This window comes from Rhizopus delemar, genomic scaffold, assembly GCF_000149305.1.
Source record: "Rhizopus delemar RA 99-880 supercont3.11 genomic scaffold, whole genome shotgun sequence".
In the NCBI taxonomy this organism is placed as follows: Eukaryota; Fungi; Mucoromycota; class Mucoromycetes; order Mucorales; family Rhizopodaceae; genus Rhizopus; species Rhizopus delemar.
Genome location: NW_027137837.1, coordinates 1301937 through 1326828, shown reverse-complemented (window position 1 = coordinate 1326828; position 24892 = coordinate 1301937). Strand labels below are relative to the sequence as shown.

General features: G+C 37.7%; 10 protein-coding genes across 10 annotated transcripts; 5 read left to right on the top strand and 5 right to left on the bottom strand.

Annotated features, from left to right (window-relative positions):
* Window positions 1-320: 320 nt before the first annotated feature.
* On the bottom strand, window positions 321-817 carry RO3G_13178 (uncharacterized protein; the record flags this gene model as incomplete). The annotated part of the gene is made up of 2 exons (XM_067667762.1): window positions 321-757; window positions 811-817. 2 exons carry the CDS (start codon window positions 815-817, stop codon window positions 321-323), a joined length of 444 nt encoding a protein of 147 aa, XP_067523863.1.
* Window positions 818-1148: 331 nt separating this feature from the next.
* On the bottom strand, window positions 1149-1744 carry RO3G_13177 (uncharacterized protein; the record flags this gene model as incomplete). Its single annotated transcript, XM_067667761.1, has 3 exons — window positions 1149-1163; window positions 1274-1379; window positions 1440-1744. 3 exons carry the CDS (start codon window positions 1742-1744, stop codon window positions 1149-1151), a joined length of 426 nt encoding a protein of 141 aa, XP_067523862.1.
* Window positions 1745-3329: 1585 nt separating this feature from the next.
* Window positions 3330-4850, top strand: RO3G_13176 (uncharacterized protein; the record flags this gene model as incomplete). The annotated part of the gene is made up of 2 exons (XM_067667760.1): window positions 3330-3422; window positions 3474-4850. 2 exons carry the CDS (start codon window positions 3330-3332, stop codon window positions 4848-4850), a joined length of 1470 nt encoding a protein of 489 aa, XP_067523861.1.
* Window positions 4851-5036: 186 nt separating this feature from the next.
* On the bottom strand, window positions 5037-7038 carry RO3G_13175 (E3 ubiquitin-protein ligase pub1; the record flags this gene model as incomplete). Its single annotated transcript, XM_067667759.1, has 3 exons — window positions 5037-5136; window positions 5195-5728; window positions 5792-7038. 3 exons carry the CDS (start codon window positions 7036-7038, stop codon window positions 5037-5039), a joined length of 1881 nt encoding a protein of 626 aa, XP_067523860.1.
* A 1040-nt stretch (window positions 7039-8078) lies between these two features.
* RO3G_13174 (uncharacterized protein) lies at window positions 8079-8543 on the top strand (the record flags this gene model as incomplete). Its single annotated transcript, XM_067667758.1, has 3 exons — window positions 8079-8119; window positions 8180-8327; window positions 8400-8543. The coding sequence occupies 3 exons, from the start codon at window positions 8079-8081 to the stop codon at window positions 8541-8543; spliced, it is 333 nt and encodes a 110-aa protein (XP_067523859.1).
* Window positions 8544-9273: 730 nt separating this feature from the next.
* RO3G_13173 (uncharacterized protein) lies at window positions 9274-12466 on the bottom strand (the record flags this gene model as incomplete). Its single annotated transcript, XM_067667757.1, has 7 exons — window positions 9274-11247; window positions 11317-11448; window positions 11513-11916; window positions 11984-12089; window positions 12142-12205; window positions 12272-12389; window positions 12448-12466. The coding sequence occupies 7 exons, from the start codon at window positions 12464-12466 to the stop codon at window positions 9274-9276; spliced, it is 2817 nt and encodes a 938-aa protein (XP_067523858.1).
* Window positions 12467-12949: 483 nt separating this feature from the next.
* Window positions 12950-16134, top strand: RO3G_13172 (uncharacterized protein; the record flags this gene model as incomplete). The annotated part of the gene is made up of 8 exons (XM_067667756.1): window positions 12950-12977; window positions 13046-13518; window positions 13580-13723; window positions 13842-14211; window positions 14322-14636; window positions 14695-15206; window positions 15272-16015; window positions 16078-16134. 8 exons carry the CDS (start codon window positions 12950-12952, stop codon window positions 16132-16134), a joined length of 2643 nt encoding a protein of 880 aa, XP_067523857.1.
* A 1060-nt stretch (window positions 16135-17194) lies between these two features.
* RO3G_13171 (uncharacterized protein) lies at window positions 17195-19032 on the bottom strand (the record flags this gene model as incomplete). Its single annotated transcript, XM_067667755.1, has 3 exons — window positions 17195-17732; window positions 17796-18155; window positions 18263-19032. 3 exons carry the CDS (start codon window positions 19030-19032, stop codon window positions 17195-17197), a joined length of 1668 nt encoding a protein of 555 aa, XP_067523856.1.
* A 1797-nt stretch (window positions 19033-20829) lies between these two features.
* RO3G_13170 (uncharacterized protein) lies at window positions 20830-21696 on the top strand (the record flags this gene model as incomplete). Its single annotated transcript, XM_067667754.1, has 1 exon — window positions 20830-21696. The coding sequence occupies one exon, from the start codon at window positions 20830-20832 to the stop codon at window positions 21694-21696; it is 867 nt and encodes a 288-aa protein (XP_067523855.1).
* A 251-nt stretch (window positions 21697-21947) lies between these two features.
* RO3G_13169 (uncharacterized protein) lies at window positions 21948-22493 on the top strand (the record flags this gene model as incomplete). Its single annotated transcript, XM_067667753.1, has 3 exons — window positions 21948-21951; window positions 22001-22141; window positions 22219-22493. The coding sequence occupies 3 exons, from the start codon at window positions 21948-21950 to the stop codon at window positions 22491-22493; spliced, it is 420 nt and encodes a 139-aa protein (XP_067523854.1).
* Window positions 22494-24892: the final 2399 nt, after the last annotated feature.

Here is a 24892-nt window from a genome sequence, read left to right as displayed (position 1 = left end):
ACAATAAAAAAGAGTGAAAATCAAAATGATGTCATAGCTTCATTCAAGCAAAAGGCTACTAAACTAGGCAATCGATTAAATGGCTCATTTTATTCACTACTGCATAAAGTGGACTACGAATGGCATGCAATGCGCGGCGCAGCAAAGAAGAAGGACTCAGTTTTAGGGACAATCTTGTTCACTCCTTGTAAAACCCTTTATGCTCAAACTCACACCCTTTTTTTTTTAATAACGCATTGAATGTGTATATACACTAAACATCTTTATGTGTAGTAATCAATTTTATATAATACAAAGCTTCTTTTTTTTTCTTTTCTTGTCTACTTCTTTTTGCCAAAAGTCAATGGTTCACCAATGTTCTTTCCTCTCAACTTGATACCCAGAGCACGTTCCATTTTACCCAAAATGTTTTGATTAGGAATGGCTTTACCCGATTCGTATTCATTCACCACTTGAGGCTTTTCGTTGATCAGTTGAGCTAAATCCTTTTGTGTGATACCCTTTGCTTGACGACCTTGCTGAATGGCCTTGCCGACAGAAACATCCACTTTGGGAGGAGGAGCGACGTCGTTCTCACGATCTAACTTGGCAATACGACGGTGATCTGTATTGGCATGGCTTGAGTTGGTTACAGTAGACTTCTTGTCGGTAGCAATAGCAGCACCAGCTCTTCTGGCAGCGTTAATTTCAGCATCGGAGCGAACCACCTTGGCCTTATCAGGGTTACGTTTACGAAGAACAGTGACAGAATCCCAGTCTTTGAGAAGGTGAGTCATCTCGTTTATATTTTTTTTCTTTATAAATTTTTACCAGACATATTGATTTGTATTTACAATTTAAAAAAAAAGAAAAAAAAAAAAAGGGAAATCCAATCTGGTTTTTTATATAAGGGCCACCCCAAAGGGTGTGGAAAGCCATGGAATTTTTTAGTGTCGCAGTTTAAATAAAGGCCGCAGCCCTTCAAGCTTTATTTTTGACACTTTTTGCTCTTTCGATATACCACCGAGCTTCTTTTGCACGGTGAATGATTGCACCACGGACTGTACCTCTCTTGATTAATTTTCTGCCATTTTGAACGGGTATATTTCTACGTCTTTGATCTCTTCTTTCTTTAAATAGCTCTCTCCGATCGATAATCTCTTCATCTTTTAAGCGTGTGGTTGCTGCGTATTGTTGATAGGTACTCTCGATCAGTTGATGACAGTCAATCATTCTCTTTGGCATATTCTATAGAGACTCCTTTAGTCGACACCCACTTAATGAGACACCTTACCTGAATTTCTTGAAACACTTCAAGTGGATCATCCACAGCCAATATGTTGCTCTCATTCAGCTTGAAGATACCCAAAGCCACACGAAACAGCACAGTCTGTCCTTCGCTAGAAAGAAGGGTTGAGTAAACAAGCGAGTCGTGCGCTTGACTTCCTGTCGAAACTTACTAAAACAAACAATCCCAGACACGCAAGACGGATTCGATGGGCAAGATGTTGATATAGAGCGTCAGGAACCAGTGACTTGTCACAAGAGAGCACGTTGGCATCCCACCCTCTTGCTGTTCCTCACACGCCCAAAAGGACTGACCGGGCGACATCCTGTTCCACACAAGTGGATGTCGTTCAGAGATCAAATGCATCAACACATTCTGATCAATATTCGTTCCTTCCATCGTCACATCATAAATATTCGGTGGCAAGATCTCTGTGATCAGGGTCACAAACGTCCAAAAGGCCTCTTCTTCGCTCATGAAGAGAAGCAAGATGCCCGCGATATAATTCAGGGATTGGCAGTATCCGATCGAGGGTGAATAGAGAGAAAAGGCCAGCAAAACCCGCTTGAGGGATTGGATCATCGGCACATCCTTTTTCTCAAGCGGTGGGTCGATCTTGAACTGGCTGTTTTCAGGAAACGTTCGGTGCAGGTCACGTTCGATGATGTCCAGATGTTCGTTTTTGGAACCCAACTCGTTCGCTGTCTTTGTGAGCTCTTCATAAAGACCTCGACTCGATTCCAGTTTGGATTTCGCTCCGCTGTAATGTAACCATGCCTACAGATCCGGGTTGGCATGAGAACCCTTTCTTTTTAATCATTACCTGTCCTCGCAAGTCGGGTGGAATGCCTTTTCTGATATATCTTTTGACTTGAATAAGATTAGATAAAAATAATAAAAAAAAGGGTGATCCTCTTACGTTTACTGCTCTTGGGTGGCCACTGTTGATGATGTTCTTTTAACAACTGTTTCCATTTTTCATGCCTACGTTTAACAATCGGCGCATAATAACTTTCAAACTCCTCGAATTTCTCTTCTGTGATCCACTGTGAACCCTTTAGGAATCCATATTGATCTCTGTAAAGGGATGAATACACTGACAACCGTCTTATAAAATTCCGTACCTCTTTTTATTCTGACTGGGTTGTATTGGCCGAGGAGGATAGAGAGATGCCGGACGATCCTCAATTGATTTCGGTAGTGATTTTCTACTGTCATTAGAAGATTCGGTTGAATCCAGTGTGATTTTTGATTCCTCAGTGAATGTCCTTAGATCTGTTTTGTGTGCATCCTCTAGGCTTGAATCAATATCTAATGGAATCAAGATGAATTTTTCATTTATTTAAATTGCCTGTCGATGAATGATTCACCTGTTGTGTCTCTGTATAAATAATAATCTGAAATGTTTTCAATATCGTCTTCTCCCTCAGAATTAGAATCATTTGTAAAATAGGTACGTCCAAGTGAATAAGTGTCTGTATTTATTATTTGAGTGGAGATCTTTTTAGAAAGAACATGATAACTTGGTCTTCTTTGTCTTGGTTTATATGTAACTGAATGATTAAATGATGATGCTCGTTGTCTCGTTTTATATTGTTTTGAATCACTCGAAATCATTAGGAAAAAAAGTAAAGAAAGTAAAAAGAAATGATCACTTTACTCCTAATGTTTTGAATATGTGTGCAGTGTGAATTATTTCCGGAATTAACTTCAATCCATGATAAATTGACTAAAAAAGGAATTCAATGAGGGATTCCCATTTGAAATCAATAAACTCCCTTAATTTCTGTTTCCGAAAAAAATAAAAAAAAAAAAAAACCAAATTTTGTGTAAAAAAGATGAATTTTCTGTCCAACCAATCAATGTCATCGGTCATTTAATTCCATCCATTGTGAGCAGATACTTTAGAAATGGCAACATCATAAACCAATCAAATAATTCATACTCTATCTTTGACAGATTTGCGCCATTCTAACGTTTTCTTATTGCATTTCCAATTACTTTATCTCCACTCTACATCTTTTCTTTTTTTTCCTTCTTTTTGTATACCACACTTTTCCACATGAACTGCAATACAACTTATTGCTATAGACATACACCTGAATTAATTCAAACAAGAAATAAAGATGATTTTAACACGATCAAACTACAAAAGGTTTTTATTACTTTCTTAACATCATCATCCAATTAACACTCCTGCCATTAGGATTTAGAACAGCTATCGACTGAAGAACAACAGTGTATCAATACCGCATGGAATTTATTCAAACAAGCCTCCTCTTCTTCTCGTCTTTTGATCCTCAAAGGTATCCTGTCGAATGCCTGTACACCCCAACTTTCCTTTCTGTCCACGGCCGTCACACCTCTCCTCAGTGCCGATTTCAGCCTGGTCTTTCCAAGGGAGATCACCGTCCAGATCTTTCGGTACCTTGACGCCAGTTCACTATGTGCAGCAGCCCAAGTCAACCGTCGCTGGAGACGCATTGCGGACGATGACACACTCTGGCATCGTCTGTGTGAGCAGCACATCAACAAGAAATGCACACGATGCGGCTGGGGACTTCCTCTCTTGCCACCGGCCCGAAAACGACCCAGACAGGAAACGACGGCCAGCGAGGGTCACAAACGAAGGAGGCCCTGGAAGGAGGTCTACAGTGAGCGACTGGTGGTCGAGAGACACTGGCGTCGAAATACAGCCAAGCACTCTACTTTCCAAAGACAGCACGAGGCCGCGATCAGTTGTCTGCAGCTGTCCGAACCTCACAACCTGCTGATGACGGGCTCGATCGACAAGACAGTGACCGTGTGGAACCTCGAGACCGGCCAGGTCCTTCGGAAGCTCAAGGGCCACTCACGACCGATTCAGACCCTTCAATTTGACGATACAAAACTCGTGACGGGTTCGATGGATCACACCCTTCGCATCTGGAATTATCACACCGGTCAGTGCATCCGTACCCTCGAAGGGCACACCGAGGGTGTGGTCCACCTCCACTTCAACTGCCGTCTGCTGGCCAGCGGATCGGCCGATGCGACCATCAAGGTCTGGAACTTTCAAACGGGCGAATGCTTCACACTCACCGGACACACCCAAGCAGTCCAGCATGTCCAAATCTATCAATCCACCCAGCTCGTCTCTTCTTCTCAGGACAGCACGATCCGTCTCTGGGATCTTGACAAACGTCTCTGTCTCCGGACCTTTCAGGGACACATGGCGCCTGTCCTGACCGCGATACCCAGCATGTCTCACTTTTTGCATACCTTTTCTGACAAACGTGAGGATGTCTTGATCTCTGGTTCACTGGATCATACCATCAAGGTCTGGTCGATCGAGACCGGTCAGTGCCTCCAGACCTTGTTTGGCCACATCCAAGGCGTTCGTGCCTTGGCTTATGACAAGTTGCGTCTCATCTCTGGCTCTCTGGATGGCTCACTCAAGTTATGGGACAGTCAGAATGGTTTACCCATGTACTCACTTCAACCAAGCACAGCTCCCGTCACCGCAGTTGGATTGAGCGATACCAAAGTGATCAGTGCAGATGATCAAGGTGATATCCACGTTTGGGATTTTGGTTGCTGTTAAAGAATACTGTATCATAAACCATCCTCCCTCCTCTTCCACCTTTTTTCCCCCACTTGAAAGATGTAACATGTCTGTGTTATACGCTTTAATGTATATTTTTAATGAATAATAATAATAAATATTGATAAAAAAAAATGTGTATACAAAAAAGATGAATTGCATTTTTTTTTTCTTTTTCTTTTTTTTTTACTCTTGACCAAATCCAACAGTTTCTTCTACTGCCATTGTTAGTTTTGCTACCAATGTTTCATAGGATTTATAAGGTGGCATATCAATACGATTGAAACTAAAAAAAAAAAAGTTAGTACAGTTCCTCCCTTTTTTTCTTTCTTTCTATTGTTTACCAAGTATGTGCTTTGGGCAACTGAGTGATTTCTCCTGATTTTTCAATAGTAAACCTTCTGGGTCCATCACTCCCTTGTAAATCCTTGAATCCATTGACAGGAATACGTGAGGTACCGGTTGTGAACTGTAAGAGCCTTGCTTTCTTTTCACTATCCCAACTACGAATACACTTCCAGAACCACTGAATCACATCATCTTGTTCGGTATAACCACGATAATCTGTATGCTTCTTCCAATCATCCACATCAATCTCTGCAATACCACCAATCAACAATTCCAATTCTCGTTCATCAAACACATTAATAAGTTCTTGAGGAATGAGCTGGTTAAAACCCTCCTTGAACGCCTTGAATTGTTCCTCTACACGTCTGTGAATACGCCATTCGGTGATCAGATTGACATACTCCTTCTTGTTTTCTTCAGTGACCTCAATGTTTTGTCCGTTGGGTATTAAATCAACCGTGACCACTTCACCAAAACGGTCATCATCTGTTGAGAATGTCAAATCCAAAATGTCTGTAATGTCATTGTCCCTTTTTTTTTAAAAAAAAAAGTAAGTCTATTGCATCTATCCCCCCCCTTTTTTTTTTCCTTACAAAATCCACATCAAACTTCGATGAAACTCAGCATCGACACTTTCCATGTCAGCTACCAAAATCTTCTTGTTCAAAACCATCTTGTAGAACGAGACAATAAAGAAAGCATCCAAGAATCGACGGTGAAAGATCGAGAGACCGACGACACGACCGATGAATCTAAAGTAATTGAGATGCTCAGGATTGATACCAGAGTGAGGATTGATCTGGAGTGTATAGTTATCATGAGCCGAGTATTCAAACAGACAATAAAATGGATTAAACATCTCGTGTGACAGCAAAAAGAAGAATTCACGCGAGAGACCACCATAATCCAGACCGTCTTCACCATCAAACTTGATCATCAATCGCTTCTTGAGATCAGCAGGCGCCTGTCGCATCACTTCAGCATAAGCATCCTCAAAGATGTGACCTCGACGGACCTTGATATGACACTGTCCAGGTACGGGACGTAAGGCAGGCTGTGAGCGGAAATAGATCAGCTTGCGACGGAAATCACGCTTGTACTGGGGCACGTTTTGATCGAGACTGCTGGGCAATCGAGGATCATCCCAGGTGGTTGTCTTTGTGTTGTGGTCCACGAAATAGACACGGCCGGTACTCGTCAGACGCATCTCCCATCCGGACGGCAAGGGACCCAGCTGAGACACAGGCTGGACTTGGACCTGTAGATTGGATCCAGGTCCGATGGAACTGATGTATTGCTGTCGTCTGGGATCGACCCAGGTCGTCGTACGTGTGTTGTGATCCACAAAGTACGGTCTTCCTTCTGCACTCGTACGCATCTCCCAACCCGGTGGTAGCGGGCCGGATCCAGCCGAGGTCATGTTGTTATTGTTGGACACAGCGACCATCGACTGGCTGTTGTTCTGTTCGGGTAATCCTCGCGCGTTATGTCGGCGCCTTTCGAGTTCTGTCTGGTTTTCTTGTTCTTGTACGGTTCTTGAAGAAGGTCGCTTCCATGTCGTCGTACGTGTGTTGTGGTCCACATAGTAAGGTCGTCCGAGATGATCTACTCTGCGCTCCCAACCAGGTGGTAAATCATCGCTTTCCTCTGTCGGTGTTGCTGTGTGTGGTAACGAGGGGCTCGCTTGGCTGCTTTCACCCGCACTGCTGACTGCAGCGGAAGGTGCCAGGGTATCTGTTCCATTTCGGATAGGCGCATTGACATTGGTCGATAAATTCAGAATCAATTTTCCATGTACAGCATCATTCGCATTGGATTTTTTTAGCTCGAGTGTCAGCATTTCTAATGATTCCAGTCAGAACAAACTGAGATTTAAAAGAAAAGAAGCGTTTTTTTTTTTTTTTTTTTTTTTCTCTCTCTCTTTACCATCGCCTCCTACTTCAAGGTCAAATACACTTGATACCTGAACATTGATAACACCTAAAAAGCCTTGGTCTTTTCTTTTAAACTTCTTTTGATCAAATACTTGTACAGCAATCACACTTTCACTTTTCACTTTACTATTCTCCAATAATAATAAAAAAAAAAGAGTCAATAAACCAAAATAAACAAGCGGTATATTCATAACTACAGGTCAAAACTTTCGTTCCAATATGGATTGAGTGTCTTTTTCATCACAGTCGTCGTATGTGTCTGTTCTCCATCGACAGTGACAACAGCTAGATTAAGTTGTGTGAATATAAACAAGGCATAATTTGAACTATAAAGTACCAAATGGATCGGGTAATTTGAAAAACAAGTCTTTTTTTATTAAACCATCTGCTGCAACAACTGTTAGCCGAACGGTTCTTGTAGAAGACATTTTGTTTTTTTGTTTATTAAAAAAAAAGAGAGAAAAAAAAAAAAAAAAAAAAAAAGGAAAAAATATCCCCTAACATCCTGAGCTCTTTTTTTTTTTTTTTGTTCCCTCTTTTAAAAATTGAACTTGATACACACACACCTCGTTTTCTTAACAAATAAGGAAATCGTATATTAACTTCCGTTACTCATGCAATTAAATATGCTATTTTTATCTACTCCTAATCTCAAGCGACGGTATTCATTTTTAGGAAGTCATGTCGCGTTAGAAAAGCTTTTATAAAATATTTAGGATGCGACCTTCATTTTTGGAAGCTCATTCGGTTGGTTGTATTCTTTTTTATCATTCAATGGAAGGATTCGTTCGGGTGGTTTCTTATTTCTGGATACGTCACTCCATACCGCCATTTGATTGGCCTATGAGTCGTGCCAAGCCATCCGTATAAATAGAGAGCACACAGCCTTTTTGTTCTCGGAAGAATACGTATTCATTCGTCTTTTCTCACTCTTTTTGATTAAATTATGTCCAGCACTCCTTTTTATGAACTTTATCGTCGTTCAAGGTAAGATTTATACAGATGGATGTGCAAAAATTGAAAAAAAGTTCATGTCCATCTTTTTAGCATCGGCATGGCCTTGACTGATTCTTTGGATGAATTGATTCAAAGCGGACATATTAATCCTCAATTAGCCATGCGTGTGTTGATGACATTTGATAGAAGTATTTCTGAAGCGCTTTCACAAATTGTTAAAAATAAAGCAACCATTAAAGTAAAAGAGAGAGAGAGATTTCCATTGGTTTTTTCTGCATGTGATTTTGATGAAGTTTTTTTTATTATTTAGGGCCATCTACATACCTATCGGTTTTGTGATGAAGTATGGACTTTTATTGTTGAAAACCCAAACTTTAAATTCGATCAAGAACTTGTTTCAGCTGACAAAGTAAAAATTGTTGCTTGTAATGTCAAGCGCCCTGGAGAACAATAGTTTTTTTTTTATACAACAATGTAGATAATATAACAAATAAACAAACATACATAATGAATATTGCCCTCTTCTATTTTATAATACCAACCTATTTTACTTTACCAATAAATTGTCTTCATCTACTCGCTTTTACTTTTCCCAATCAACCTTTTCTTTAACTTACCGCAGCAGGTCGAAAGAAAGGTCAATCGATAGCAACTGGATCTCGTTTTAATTTTCGTACTTGTTCCCCATCTACACTTTTAAAGAGAGCCTGGATGTCCCTTTCGATTCTTCTTCTATGCATCTATTGATGTTTATCTCATTCTTACTGAGAAATTAATGTTGTACTTCAAATTTGAATCTTTTTGAGCATACGTTACATGTTTTAATTTTATACAAAGTATCTACAGTTCCACCTCTCGCTTCAAATCCAAGTTGATTATCCCAAGACCTTCATTGAGCTCTCTTTCCTCTACATATTTTAAACATCTGAGAATGATTTAGACACATTGTCTGTCGTAAATTTAAAATTAAACATGGATACATATGCAAATTTATTGTAACATTACAAGAAAAAAAAAAATGTGTTGTGAACAGTTTATTTGGTCAATGGTCTGTTGATTATTTTCTTTAATACACTATATTGTTAGTTACATAAACAAAATGAATCAAGGCCACAATAGTTTTAAAATGTATTTCAGTAGGTGTCATATTCTCTACAAAACAGAAAACAACTTTTTTATTGTCTTTAATTTTCAAAGGGATATTCAAAAGGTTCAAAAGGTTCGGCCTCTTCTTGTGCTGCTGATTGTGCAGCCACGTCCGCTGAAGGGACGCGAGGCTGGAGTAAATCTTCTTCTTTCTCTGGTTGCTTGTCAATCAGCATGATAATGCCACCACTGCTTTCAGATTTAACGGGATTATAACGGGAATCATCTTTGAATGTAATGTATTTTAGTTGAGCAGGCACAACGCGTGCCATATTTTCAAGGATTTCAAAATTCTCTTCCTTCTTCTTCTTTTTACGCTCTTCCTTCTTTTCACTCACATCATCTTTCATCTCCTCATCCTTATGCTGCTCTTCTTTGTCAATATCCATGCTTTCGCCTTTTTCCTTTTCAACCTTCTTTGCACGAGCTTTAGCCTTGGCTGTCGTTGACAAGACAGCCGTGGCAACCTTTTCAACAACAGTAGCTGAAGGGGGCTTCAGCGCAGGTGGGTAAGCAAACAAGGAAGGTTTGACATTAGACATGAATTCAAATCGTGGGGTTTCCAAATTCTTGTTGAGACCAATGATGGCAGTGGGGGTAAAGGACAAACTGAGCATGTGTGTCAAAGGATACCAGTACCAGAATTGTGTAAAGACGGCCATACCGACGATGGCTGACATATTAGAATGGCCCGTTCTTGACAAGAGTGAGATTGTCACATTTCTTCCACCAGCATCAATGATACCTTGTGCAAGAACAGCACCAAATTTAGCCATAGGATCCTCGTGCTTATCAGAAATGATCTTTTCATAAAGCTTGCGGACATTAGCTACTTTGGGATTTGTATTTTCTGTTTGTTGAATCAAAATCATGGCTTGTGAAATAAAGGCCCCTTGACGGACAAAGTCAACAGGATCTTTTGTCATAGGTTCCAGGAGTTCGAGGGCATCCAAGTAACCAGTACCTGCACAAGAAATACCCAAGGCAAGTGTAGCACCATATCGGACATGAGGGTTGTAGCTCTCGGCCAACAATTGTACAATGCGGGGCACTTGCTTTGGGTTTCGAAGTAATACAAAGCCAAGTGAGGTGACAGCAGCACGACGTACATCATCATTCACATCACTGACAGCCACATGAAGTAAACGACGGATGGCCTTGTTATTTCCAGTGCCGTTGTAAGCCATGGCGATTGTATAAATACCACCATATCTAAGCACAGGGTCCTTGTCTTCAAGTAGCTTGTCGATCAAATCATCGGCTTGTTCTTCTTTGCCATACATGATAAACGACATACCAACGGCCAATCCACGAATGATTTTTTCGTGCTGAGTCTCATGAGCATACTGAAGCATTTCTTCCAAAGCTTGTTCATTTGCTGTGCCGAGCATCACTAAGCCCATAGCCAATCCAGATGCTTCTCCAGCCACTGCATTGTCACCAAACAAGATGTTCTTTAAGTCGTCATAGATGCCTTCATTCGCAGTTGCCATGCCCGCAACACCAAGCCCAAGAGAGGCACCATGCTGGATCACTTCGTCTGAGGTTTCTTTTAGTTCCTTTGTTAAATAGTCCAATACACTAGCTCCGTGATTGGCATTGATAAGACCAAGGGCGTATAATGAACCGCCTTCAGAATAAGGGCTATTGTTGGATGAACCATGTGTAGGTAAATAGGGAGCCAATAATTTCATGGATTCGGCTAATTGACCCTTGTGAATGACGCCAAGAGCAGCAGTAGCACTAAACTTAGACCAATTGGTTGCTCTTGATAACCAATCGAGATTTTGACGCAAAAACTCATCACTAGTTGTACCTGCCTGCATAAACGCATTAGCAAATGTTACGGCTGAGTGATAAGCAGAGTTTCTTGATTCTAAAGCACTCTTTGTGTTTTTCAAAATGAGTAAATCTGTATGGTTATTTCTGTATAAGAATTCGAGGTGAAGACGAATTGATTCTTGGCCAGATAAGATAGATTTGATTTTTTTGAAAGGTGTGTCATTCTGTGGCTAAACATTCGCTTTATAAATTAATATACCATGTCCTCCATGTAAATCTTCTCTCCTTTTTGTTCTTACCTGCTCCACTTCCATGGCATCTTCTTTTGGTTCTTCCACAGTAGGTTCGCTAGGTAATCCACTAGACACTTTTGATAAAAATTTTTGTGTTGCGTTTTCCTCTAAATCAAAAGATATTTGGTATGCCATAAGCTATATGAAATATGAATGAGTATGCAAGTTCCATAAAATATATTCCATTGTTCTTTTTCTGTACCTCATCATTTTTCTCGACTAAGTTCTTCAACATGTCGGCACAAGAATTAGGATCATTCAAGTGTACTAGACATTGGCTGATAGAGATATAATCAGGTTTTTCCAGTTTCTTGTACAAGTTCACTAGCAATCTCAAGACTTCATTACGGAATTCCAAATTTTGTACGAGTGTCATGCTAACGTCCAATACATAAGCAAGTAATTGATTGGCGTCTCCTTTTTGAATATTTAATTCAATGATATCTAGGCGCCTTGATTCAAGCGCAATACCAATTGCTTGTTCATATTCGCCATCATCTGCGCAACGCTGAAACATACGCTCTACAATGTCTTGCAACCTTGAATCAACTTGCTCCATATTTTCTGGTGATGCTCGAAGACTTATATATTTATCAATGCATTTAGCTATTGTCATATGTTTGTGTCAGCTTTTTTTCTTCTTCAAATATAGTAATAAAATGGCGACACTTACAAATGATAGTAGTTACGTATTCAGAAGTATCAGAAACATCAAAGTATTGCCCGGCACCAAGTGCAAAGGAAAGTGAATCGTCTAATTCACCAAGGTTATAATACACCTTTATCAACTGTTAGTCTCCAAAATATAGTAAATATAGAGAAAATAATTACTTTAGAAGCAACAAGCGCAGCTAATTCCTTTTCATTAAACGATGGATCTTCATACAAGACTTCACTAAGTAATGAGTTGGTAAGTTTGCAAATCCATTCTCTTCAACGAGTAGCCTTCACTTTTTTTTACATTTTTGCAATAGAATCTGAAATTTCAGCCCAAAACTCGTCAACTAAAATGTTCAATTGTTGAAGTGCATGAACTTTAAGTTCAAGTTGTTGCTCGTCAAGAAGAGCAATGATACCATCTATATTATCACGTTAAAATTTCAAGCCAATAGACTGCCAGAGAAAAAAAAAGCTTACTGGCAGAGGTAAGAGTCATCGTATATAGATTTTGAAAATAAAAAAAAAATAAAAAGAAAAGATAAAAAAAATGGTTTATGGAAGTAACTTTTGTCGCGTTCTAAAGTTACGTGTGTTGTTGAGTGACGCAATTTTTATTCGGAGTTCATAATTCATTGGCATCTCTGTTTTTTAAACTTTCATAAAACCACCCAACCTTTTTTAATTTTTATACATCAGCATGGCCTCTTCTAGTTTTAGCTACAATTCACGATCTAAAACGATTGAAGTTCCACTTCAGCATGAACAAGTGCTTGAAGTTGTTTGTAACGATTTACCAACAAATCCAGTTGAATTGACTGATATATTTCGTCAAGAATCAGTTGGGCTTCCTTACTATAGAATGTTGGCGGTAAAAAAAAAGAAAAAAAAAAACAATGAAAAGCAAGATTCTTTAATACTAACTGAATAACGCGTATTAAAGACAGAATATTATGAACAAGATAAGATTGAACAAAGCATTATGGTTGTTCAAGCTGCTTTAATGATGGGTGAGAGAATACTGTTAAAAAAATAAATGATCACATTTGTAATGCTGACATGTGGGTTAATTTAATAGCAAGCCAATCAGCTCATACACAACCAAGACAAAAACTTCCTCTTTTGACTTTAATTGCCACACTCAATTTGCGACTTGCTAGAAAACAAACAGATGAAACACAACGTCAAAGACATTTGGATGAGGCAGCTCAATTTATTAATGAAGCAGATCGTATTCATAATCAATATGAACCTACGTTTGTTGTCAAAGGAAACTTGTACTTACTCACCCGAAAAGTCGATGAAGCAGCTCGTTCATTTAACATGGTGCTTGAAAAACGCCCCAACTGTATTCCTGCATTACTTGGTAGAGCTAAAATCCAATACCATTTACAACAGTATAAAGCTGCTCTCAAAACATACCAAGATGCTTTAAAATACTCTCACGGTCGATTTTCAGCTGTTGAAATTCGATTGGGCATTGCCCAATGTTTTGCACAGTTGAAGATGTATCATGAAGCAAAAATAGCGCTAAAGAGATGTATAGACACAGTAAGGGATCATAATACGAGAGAAAAGGATAACTTTTATTTATTTATTTGTATCTTTCTAGAGTCCTGCGCCCAACTCAACAGCGTTAATCATGTTAGCCATAATTGAGTTAAATGAATCAAAGGATATGGAAAATGGTGCTCTTCAGCAAGAAACAAGTTTACGACACGGCCTTCAGCACATGCAGCAATCCCATCAAGCCAATGTAAATCATCCTGTCACTTTAAACATGATGGCAAACCACTTTTTTTTAACACTCGATTTTGAAAAGGTCAGCTTTTATCTTCTAAACAAAATACATCCCTTATTTACATTCAATATAGACTATGGCTGCCTCTTCTAGAGCACTCAACACAGCTTCTAATAACGCGACAAAAGCAGAAGCGTCCTATCAGATTGCCAGAACACATCACCAAACAGAAGACTATGAGAACGCATACAAATTTTATTCACAAGCACTCGAGCTAAACCCTGACCATATTTTGGCTCAATTTGGTATGGGACAAACGCAGATCAAACGAGGTGAACATGATGCAGCCATTGAGATATTTGAAAAGCTTCATGCCTCACAACCTGATTGCATTGAGGTCATGAAAGTGTTGGGCTCTTTATACGGACTTGTTAGAAAAAGGGATAAATCTACTGCAGTATTTGATAAGCTTTTAAAGCATGTTGACGACGATCCACTTTTGTGTATAGAAATTGCAGAAATGCACGAAGAAAAAGACAAACCGTTAGCGTTAAAATGTGAGTAGAAGAATAACAAGAGCTTTTTTGTAGTATATCGCTAACAATAACTGTAGATTATCAGCAAGCACTTGCATTAATAAATGATCTATCAGAGGACGAACAAGCCGCTCAAGAGCGCATAAAGCAAATCAAGCCTCAGCTGTTAAACAACATTGCTGTTATGCATCATTCCTTAGGAAAATATTCTGATGCAGAGCATTATTATAGTCTCGCTATTCAAGCAACTGAAGCATGTGCTAATGAAGAAAAGGACCTAAAATTAACAATGAGCTATAACTTGGCAAGACTGTATGAAGAGAAGCTAGAGACAGAAAAGGCCACAGCTATTTATACAAAATTAATAGAAGATTACCCCTCTTATGTTGATGGTACATAACAGAGATGATCATAGTTTATGAATTCTTTTTTTATTGATAATCTATATAGCACATCTTCGTATGGGAGCAATAGAACAGTCACTTGGTCGGTCAACTGAGGCTATTGAATATTATAAAGAAGTGTTTGATACAGAACCACTAGACGCAAAGGCATGGATTATGATCGGTCAAGCACAAGCATTAAACACTGAAAAATTATCCAAGCGATCCTTTGAAAAGGTTTTGAAAGATTGTGATAAGAATGACCTTTATACGCATGTTGCTCTTGGAAATTATCATTGTATGACGGCCAGAGAGCTCAAATCCGAAAAGGCCAAGCAACAAAGAGCTGATGCTTACAAGTTAGCAGCCAATTTTTATTCTCAAACATTGAGACGTGATCCAACAAACGTTTATGCTGCCAATGGCTTAGCTATTACGATTGCTGAAAATGGTCATATTGAGCAAGCTAAAGACTTGTTTAATCAAGTACGAGAATCTGATGTATCGAATCCTAATGTATGGGTGAACTTGGCACATGCTTATGTCGAATTAAAGCAATATAAACAAGCAATTGTGATGGTAAGAGCAAACACGAAACAGAAAGAAAAGATGGATTACAGGATATAACATTTGTTATTGTTTAGTATGGAAATTGCTCCAAGAAGTTTTTTAATAACAAAGATACCAATTTGCTTCTCTGTCTTGCGAGAGCACAGTATATTCTTGCCAAATCCGAAAAAGATCACGAAACTATGTATGAAGCTTTAAAGAACACTGAACGAGCACTTCATCTCAATCCTGCAGATAAAACAACACTATACAACCTTGCTCTCGTCCAACAGTCCTATGCTCAGCAAATCTCTGACTTGCCTCAACAGCAACGTGATTCTGCTAGTATGCGACGTGCCATTGGTCATCTTGAGTGCGGACAACGCACATTCCATACGCTGATTAGCGTGGAAGAACATACATTGTATGATAAAAAGATTGTAGAACAGCGTGAGCGTTATGGTGAAACACTGCGTACACAATTGGAAAGAAAATTAGCAGAACAAGTTCAATTTGAAGAAGAGAAACGACAAAAACTGGAATTTGCCAAGAAGAAGCGAGAAGACGAAATTGCTAAGCAACGTGCGGCCGAAGAAGAGAAACGTCGATTGGAAGAGGTTGAAAGACAACAAATGGAAGAAGCCCGTCGTAGATTGATGGAGAAGGTCCGTGAAGATAATATGTTGATGGCCAGTCGGCAAATAGATGAGGATGATATTGACGAGGAAAAGAAATCAAAGAAACGAAGCAGAAAGCGAAAGGAGCGTGACATGGATGAAGAAGAAGAAGAGGATGAGGAAACAGAAAGAGAGAAGATGCTGTCCAAAAAGGATAAAAAGGTAAATAGGCATGTGCGTATTTCTTTTGAGAGACAAACTAACCCTGTTCTTTTTGTTTGTAGAACTATCGCACAAAGCGAATCATTGAAGACTCAGATGATAACGATGATGGCATGTAAAAAAAAATAAAGATTCTAGTATTTTTTTGCTTCATTGTGTTTTTTTTTTTTTTTTTTTTTTTGAGATAATTTGAAGATAAGCTGAATAAGACCAAAGCCAAACTCGCAAAAGTATACCTTCAAAGCATTGATGTAAATTGATTCAATTCAAAAATATGAGCGTATCTAACCCCTTTTTTTTTTTCAGGACATCTTGGAAGACCAACGAGTAAAGCTATTGTTTGATGAACTTGAACTAAAAAAGGCAGCACAACGTCGAGCGATGAAGGAGAAGCAATATGGTGATAATGTCGCTTCTGAGTTTTTCAGTCTAGTAAGTTTTTTGAGACTCTAGACAGGTTATTAAACATCCCAATATTCATGACTGATTTTTAGAGAGTCTAAAATAACCCAGGTGAGCTGTTTTTCTTTTTTTTTTTTTTAAAAAAAAAAAAAAAAAAAAATAAAACCTATTGTAGCAGAAATAATGAAATTTTAGATCAAGAGAACAATGCTGATCACAAGAACAATTTTGATGTCCAGCGACATTGATGTCGGTCGACATAGATTGCAAACAACACAAACAATAAGCCACGCCAATTTTTATATAAATAAGATGAATATTTTAAACAAAATAACAGACATCCAATAAATTCAATAAATTCAATAAATCAAATCTTCTTACGCTTAAAAAGCAATCTTTTCTTATTGGGTCACAATAACCTTTTCTTTTCTTTTTCTTTTTACTTATTCTTTCTGATCTAATACCCGAGTTATCACAAATCAAGAAAGATCCCTTTTATGTTTATCTTTTATTAAACAATCTTACTCTTAACCTTATTGATCTATAAAGATCTGATGGCCACTACTCAAAACCAAATTACTCTATCAAAAGAACTATTAAACGCTCAATCAATTTATCTAAACTCAAATCAATCAAGGCTTTAAACCTCAAACCAAACAAATCTACATCACTTTAACACAAGTCAAATCCCAAGTACTAACAAGTTACACTATTACACTGTACGGAAGTATGAGAGAGTCATATCAATCACACGGAAAGCTGGCCACTGGGATCTAACTAACGCACAAAGGCATCAAGGCGCTGATTTTTGTTTTTTGCAGCAAATAAAAATATATCCAGTATGTTATGAGCAGCCATGATATCACGATTCCATATGATATTGCAGTTGTTTTGCTTACACTTCAATACCGTATGTACTCTTCGCTTTGATTTGGCGGTTACAACATTGTCTACGTTTCTAGTCTTGCATTTGTTGCAGATTTGGCTTGTTAAGTATTCATCCACCATGCAAATATCAAGCTGCTTTCCACAATGTTTTTTCAAAGCCTTCTTAATCATCCGTACAGGAGCAGATTTATTTCCACGGAGGCTGGAACCAAACATACCATCACCAAAAGCAATGATGGTTTTCTTGGATCTTTTTTCGTGATCAATGGGAGCAGAAGGATAGTATCTATTCTCTTTCTTGGTAGATGTTCTTACGCCTGTAGTTGCTTTTTCATCGTATTTGGCACTACCGTGAATGAAGCGCTTACAGATCTCATGAACACCTTTTTGTTTTCTCATGTAGCATTTGAACTTCAGCTTTGACGACCTACACAGATTTTTGCATGTTGCTCAAGTAAACAAGTAAAAAAAAAATCATGTTTTTATTTACCAAGATTTTTCATTGTAGTAACTTGTAATATCGTCATATAAACTTAGTCTTTCTTTGCAAGCTTTTAAAAATTCTGCCATATCGGATGTCTTCAACGAGCTTAAATTAGAAACTTTCAAAAACTGGGCCTTGTGTTGTTCTTGATGCTTTTTTCGTATAGAATTCGCATCATTATAGCCACACAAATGATAGTACTCCTCCAAGCTTGTAGTCCTTTGTCTTCCGGATGTATCGACGGCAGTTACAAGTGTGGCAATACCAGGATCTACTCCCCAAATTTCACAGCCATTTTCAATAGCTTCGAGGAAGTCCTCAGGCTGTTTTCCCAGTAGAGTGTCTATTTGTTTTTTCTTTCTCACTCTAGAAAAAAGGAAAGAAATCGAATACCCATCGGTATATATAACGTTTCTATGTATAACTTGATTAAATTAAGGCTCTTATTTTTCAATTCAACTAAGCTAACTTACTGAAATTGTTTTTTCCCCTCTGAAAGGCTTTTTCGAGTTCGAAATCCCATTTTGGAAAAGTTAAAAAGCCTATAGTAGAAGTCCGAAAGAGCCGATTTATCTTTAACACCTTTTGGGATATTTTCAATACCAGATTGCTGCAACAGTCGCCAGAAAGCTTGGGCATCTATTTGTATTGACTTCATCGCAAATGAGTATACAGGTAATATGGAAAAAAAGCGATAGCCTCGCCGATCCGTGTATTTAGCAGGCGTGAATGTTCCATCTTCAATTCTAGACTGGATACTTGTAATAAATTTCAAAAGAGCAGGTAAATGGGGCTCAAGCTTCTCTAATTTTTTCCCAAGCACTAGTGGTATTTTTGAATTAATGCTTTGCAGTACTTGTTCCTGTAAAGACTTGAAGCTTCGTCTATTGAGTATTGAAGTAAACGTGAGTTCTTTTAACTTCCTATAGATGTAGGACTTGGAGGCAAAGGTGACTGGTTTTTCTTCCATAATATACACCTTCTCATTTATCTTTTGCTGAAGATAGAAAAGCCATTTGAAGAATTCATGAGGTTTGGAGTACAGGTCTTCCGCATCGCAGTTCATTGTCTGATATCGACTCCATAATGCATTCATCTTCTCTATGATTTCTTCTAAACATTGATTTCTTTCTAAAGATGAGGGCCATATTGATTGCTGTTTCTGTTTTAATGTATAAACATAGTGAGAGAGTGCTTTTCTTTGGGCAACTGATAATCCTTTGCAATAGAAGGGAGAAGACATATCTGAAAAAGCTTCCAGAAAAAAGCGGGTTGTTCTCCTTTCATGGTTTTCACATACATGGTTGCGTATGAGTACATCGTATTGTTTACACATAATAGACAGAACAGACGAATATCCAATACTCTTGAGGGATCGCAGTATTGTTTCATTGACTTGGCATTCGTTGCAAAATTCAACAAAGTAATCTTGACAATATTTAGGGACTTTTTTTCCATTGCCAGTTACAACAGTGAAAATAGAATAGACAAGGGTATGATCAATAATTGGCACTTGTTCCCCCTTGCTTAAAAGCTTCAAAAAAACATAGTTCATAAATAGTGAGCCTACGTGGATCGCTTTGGTTGTGTAGGCCACTACTGAAGCAATCTTTTCATAAACCTTTGTGTCCGTACATATATTTTTTAAGGAGGATTTGATTGCAAAAGTTTCCTTTTTCTCATCAGGATTGTGAGATGGCTCCTTTTGCTTCTTTTTTGGGCAAAGGTTGGATGATGATCTTGAGTGAGTATGCAATCCGCAAGAAGGGCATGTCTTTTCTGTATTGCTTTTTGTTTTCATTCTAAAGTCCTGCAAAGCAAGTTGTTTATCTATTTTCTTCTGTATCTTTTTGGAGGTAGGAGGAAGAGCACTAGGAGTCTGTGAAGTAGAAACCTGTGAACCAGAAGCAACTGAAGTGGTCAGAGCAGATGTAACTGATATATTATCAGAATTGACTTGTTGAAAAAAAAGTAAGGAACATGATACCTCGCAATGTGTTAGTTTGGTACTTACTCTTTAAAATCTTTCTTTTTGTTGACGAGCTCTTCGCGGGATCATTTTTATATCTTCGCTTCATTATCTATTATAAGCTTCAGAAAGAAAATAAATATTTATAGATTTGTTCAAGTTCTGTTACTTTCTATTGAAATCCTTAATGACCAATGAAAGTTTTTTGATATATAACAGTAGCAAAACTGATTAATTGCTTTGGAGCATCTCAAAACTATAGCTTGTGGCGATCCAGCGTAATTACTAGTCATATGCTTTTCTTGACTATTTAATTAATAGACTGGCAGGTAATGTAATTGGCTATACGGCTTATATAATGTTATAAGATAATAAGCGTTTTGCATAAAATTTATTCTACCTCATATTTTGTAATATACACAGTGGGGACTAAGTAAATCTGTCCATTTTGAATATGAATATTCATAACTTAAGCAATGGTTTCAGGAATTACTGCTTTGTCCGATTTCCATTTTCGCTTTTTCCAAAAAAGGTGAATTAAACGTTTTAAAATTAATTATTATTCGTCCAAAAAAAACTAACATTCTGTCTCTCCTTTGTCCCATTTTCCCATCTGTGTCCCATTTTGGCAACCATGTCCCAATTCAATTTTAAATTGACCAAAAATTTTTTTCACTGGCCTAACCTAGTTTCTTGCACTGTACACTATTTCCAGGAATAGATGTCGCGTTTACTTGTCGCTTTTTTGTATATATTGTATTATAAACTTTGTAAAAATGCGACTTTACTTTTTGAAAACAGTTAATTTAAAAAAGAAGAAAACAAATTACTATGAAAGGAAATTTTGTTTCCTCAATAACACCATGTCATCATGAGCCATCTTTTTTCTTTCTTTTGCTTATTACGAAATAAAACATGAACGACTCTATTGGATATGCATCTTACCAGCAACAATACAGCCCATCATCCTATCAAACGAACGACACTGTATCCATCATCTTATTCTTTGCCATCATATTTTTACTATTTATTTCATTCATTATTTATTTTTGGTACACCGAATGGCACACAATGCCCATAGATCAAAGAGGAGACCACGAAGTGAGCCAGCGACAAGAGATTTTTTTGCTAGTCGACAATATGTCGATTCAGATCAAGACATGTTTCAAAATACCCCCCTTGACACTCATAACCTTACTCTGGAAAAGGACGGTAAAGAAGTCGGTCGACATGAACGTCCCACTGGCATCACACGAAAGAGTGTATTCAGCCAGGTTCTATCATCTCTTCTCTTTACTCTTTATCATCACCTTTACCATTAGCCTGGCCATCATCACCGGCGCTACCAGTGGACCCAATCCTTCTTCGGTCCTACTTCAGGCCGCGTTGTTTGTCCTTGTGCTGTCGATCAATCTGTACTTGATCACTCGCCAGCGATGTTACTATATGCAAAAGCGAAAACTGTTTGGAGAGCACGATGCGCATATCAATGCTGTCTATGACACTCGATTCTCTCAGTGGGACAAGTCAATGTGGTCTAATTGGGTTCAGATCGCGATCCTTGTCATTGAGTTTTTTCAACTCATGACCTTTCCCTTACGTGATCTGATCACCATCACTTCCTTTCACCATTCTTCGGTCTCCTTCGTGCTAAACGTGGGTGGGTTTATGCCGGACATGAGGACGCCAGCTTGGTATACGTATTCCTTGTGGACTGCTTTTGCGGTGACATTGTGCAGTATGCTCTTGGGTATCCTTATTCATTCTATCAATCTAAAGTATCCTTACAAGCTATCCACGCGCTGGGTTCGATGGTTTATACCTGTTGCTATAAGTCAAGTGTTTCATCTTGTACAAAAGACTTACGTTTCACTAGACTTTACTCTATATTCCAATCTTGGTAAAAAAAAGAGACAAACAGTGATTGATGTAAACTAAATGATTTGATCCAACAGACAACCTTTGTTAGTTCAGCAGCTTGTCAGTCATTAAATATACCGGCAAATGATTTTAGTTCTACCCTTCGATGTCATTCACCTACTATATCGCGACAAATATACCTTTGGTTGTCATTGGTAGGCTATCTCCTGGCTTACTTTCTGATCACCATCTTTTTGACAAGCTATGAAAGGGTGCCTATAAAGAATGAAATAGCTTACAAGTCAATCAGTGTTGCTTTTATAAAAAACATGGGTAAATAATAGAAAGAGCATGAATGACAAGAGAATTAAAGGTGATGTAGGTTTGATGCTGGCTATTGTGTTTTTATTAGTAGAGACAACTACCAGATTGAATCGTATGCGTGCTATTTTGTCTATTACCATCCTGTTGACCATGATTTGTTACAATATCAAGACGAATCCATGCTATGTTGATATCGCAAGTATTTCCCCTCCTTTTTGCTCAATTTAAGCTCTGCTTTTACTTATTTATCATACTAGATTAACTTTTTTAGGACAGGTTCTTTTACTTGTATTCTTTGGACATCTACCTTGGTAGCTATCTTGAGCGATACGAATGCTGCTCAGAGCTTAGGACCACTTACAGTGATTTATATCATCATTGGTGGATGGGTGTTTATCATTGTTTTGTTTATGCTCATTTACTTTATCTATTATTCTCAACCACCTATCGATTTAGAAAGCTTTGAAAAGAGACCAGAAGGGATACAGCTAGGTGGTGAGGTCGATACGGATCGGATAAGCAGCACCTTCCCTAAATGGTTTTCAAAATAATATAAAATAAAAAAAAAGGGCGGATGCATTTTACAATGTTTTGTGCTTAAAAATACAGAATTTGAAGATTTTGAGTTTGACCAACAAAAAAACTCTGTAGACTAGTAAAATATATGAATGATCAATAAAATCCTTTCATTACCAATACTAAAATCACAAAGCCAATACAAAAAGCAAAACAACAATAAAAATATATTTTATAGTAGCGATAGGATTCAAAAAGAGCGAGTAAGGTGATAAAAATAAGGTAGTATGTCTATGGTCATGAATAGCCTTGTGTACATCTATTGTTTTACGTATTCTGGCATTATCCGTTACAACATACATATTATGCAACACCAGTCTGTTCAATATTTGATTGGTGTCCCAAAGCACGATAGATAGACGAGTTGCTCCTAAGTCAAGTTCTTCCATTGACTTTGCCATATACTCCAACATTACCAAAGAATTGGAAGATGTTGATCGAAGAGGATAAGACAGACATGTATCAACTTGGCCCATTTTATGTTTAAAATGGTCTTATCTTCTGTAATATATACCATGTTGAATAAAAACTCTCTTGGCCCTCTAATATAGTATGTCTATAAAGTGTAACATTTAGTTTATTGGAGTAGGGGCTATTAGGTAGCTAACCAGTGTTTGATAATAGTTTGAGTAACTTTGAATGATCAAATTAAAGTGTAATTTATAGCAAGGCATTTTAATGATTAAAACAATAATATGAATAACGTGCCACCAAGCTTAAACCTGAAAAATTTTTGGCAATTTTCAAAAGCTATAAACTTTTCCACAAATAATCCAACAACAAAACAAAGCCATAACAATTATTATATAAACCTTTCTGAATATTTCTTATGGATTAGATTGTTATTTTTATTAATAATATTTTCTTTTTATATCATTTGAAAACATACGGTATTTCAAAATTTTAGCTGGCAGTCCTTAAGGAAAGACATATATTGAAACAAAATTTTTAATACCATATGGTAGAGGACAGAGAAAAATAACAATCACATATTACGTAATCAATATGAAAGAGCCCGTACTATAACATAGGTGCCTCTTCTCCCTTATTCATACTCTAAAACTATACCTCCACTTAACGCTAGAAAACGAGCTTATCTTAAAAAACATAGAAATGAGACGAACCAATTTGTCCCTCATTTAAGAGATCAAGACTGAGATATGAGCGATTCTGAGCTTATAGAATTAAAGCAGACTTTTGATTTTTAAAATCAGGGCAGTTCTCTAAAAAATAGAGAGCATAGCAAATTGGATTAACTCGAGCTGGAGCCCCACAATGCAACTTCCATTTCTTGCCTTCCAGATCATGTCCAATCCATAGACTTCTTTCCTCCAAAATTTTTCTTATTCCCTTGAAATAACGTACTTTTGTTGTTTTCAAATTGCCCTTCTTATCCCTTATCTTGGAGGAGGTGATCATAAACTCTGGTCATATTTTTGAGTTGTATCCTAAATACCATTGCGAATGCAATTGGATAGAAATGTATTGGGGTGCAGCAAAGAGAGAAGCTCGCTTGAAATGCGATTACTTCTTTAAGTCTCTTGAGGAAAATATCGATTCCTTTTTGGATAAAACCGGCGATCTAGCACATATACGTGGGTATTTTAGGAGATCAATGGACTTTATTGAAGCTTATAGTCGATGTACTGATGGCAGAGAAGTTGTTCAAGAGATGAAAAAGTTTGTAGTGAAAAAGTATTTGTCTCACAGAAAAGTCAGAGTGTCTTCAGATTTGGTATAGTTAACAATAAATATCATTAAATCTAGGCTTTTTTTCTAAGAAAAAAACGTCATTAAGTCCCTCTAATTTCAGGAAATAAGCAATGTTTACACTAAATGCCATGAGATGTCTAAAAAAAAAAAAAAATACACCTCATGTCCACGATGTCAAAAAAAAAAAAATTGAAACAAAATTAAAATTTTTCAGGTTTAAGCTTGGTGGCACGTTAATCATTTTTGGAAATCCGACCTTTATTTTTTATTAACGCCAAATTCCATAGGTTTGACTGTATGCAATTTGAAGTTTGCTCTTTTTCATGTATTCTGCGGTGACAAATTTAAAATCGATATTAGGACTCTTTTCCCTTCATATAATGTAACATCGATAATGTCTATTAACATGATATGCTTTTCAGAATAGGATTCAGATGCAAACACACTTCAATAGTTTTCCAAGCGTACTCTTTGCTTCTGTCAAGAGAAGCAACAAAGTTATCAAAGTACATAGAATGCTTAACGAACCAAGACTTAATTATTTTGATGAGCTAGACATAAATATACAAGTGCTATTTTTTTGGTATTGCCATTTTCGAATTAAAGTGCAGAGTCAATGCGATGCTCAGGTGCCAGATTCACAGCATTGTATCGAATGGTG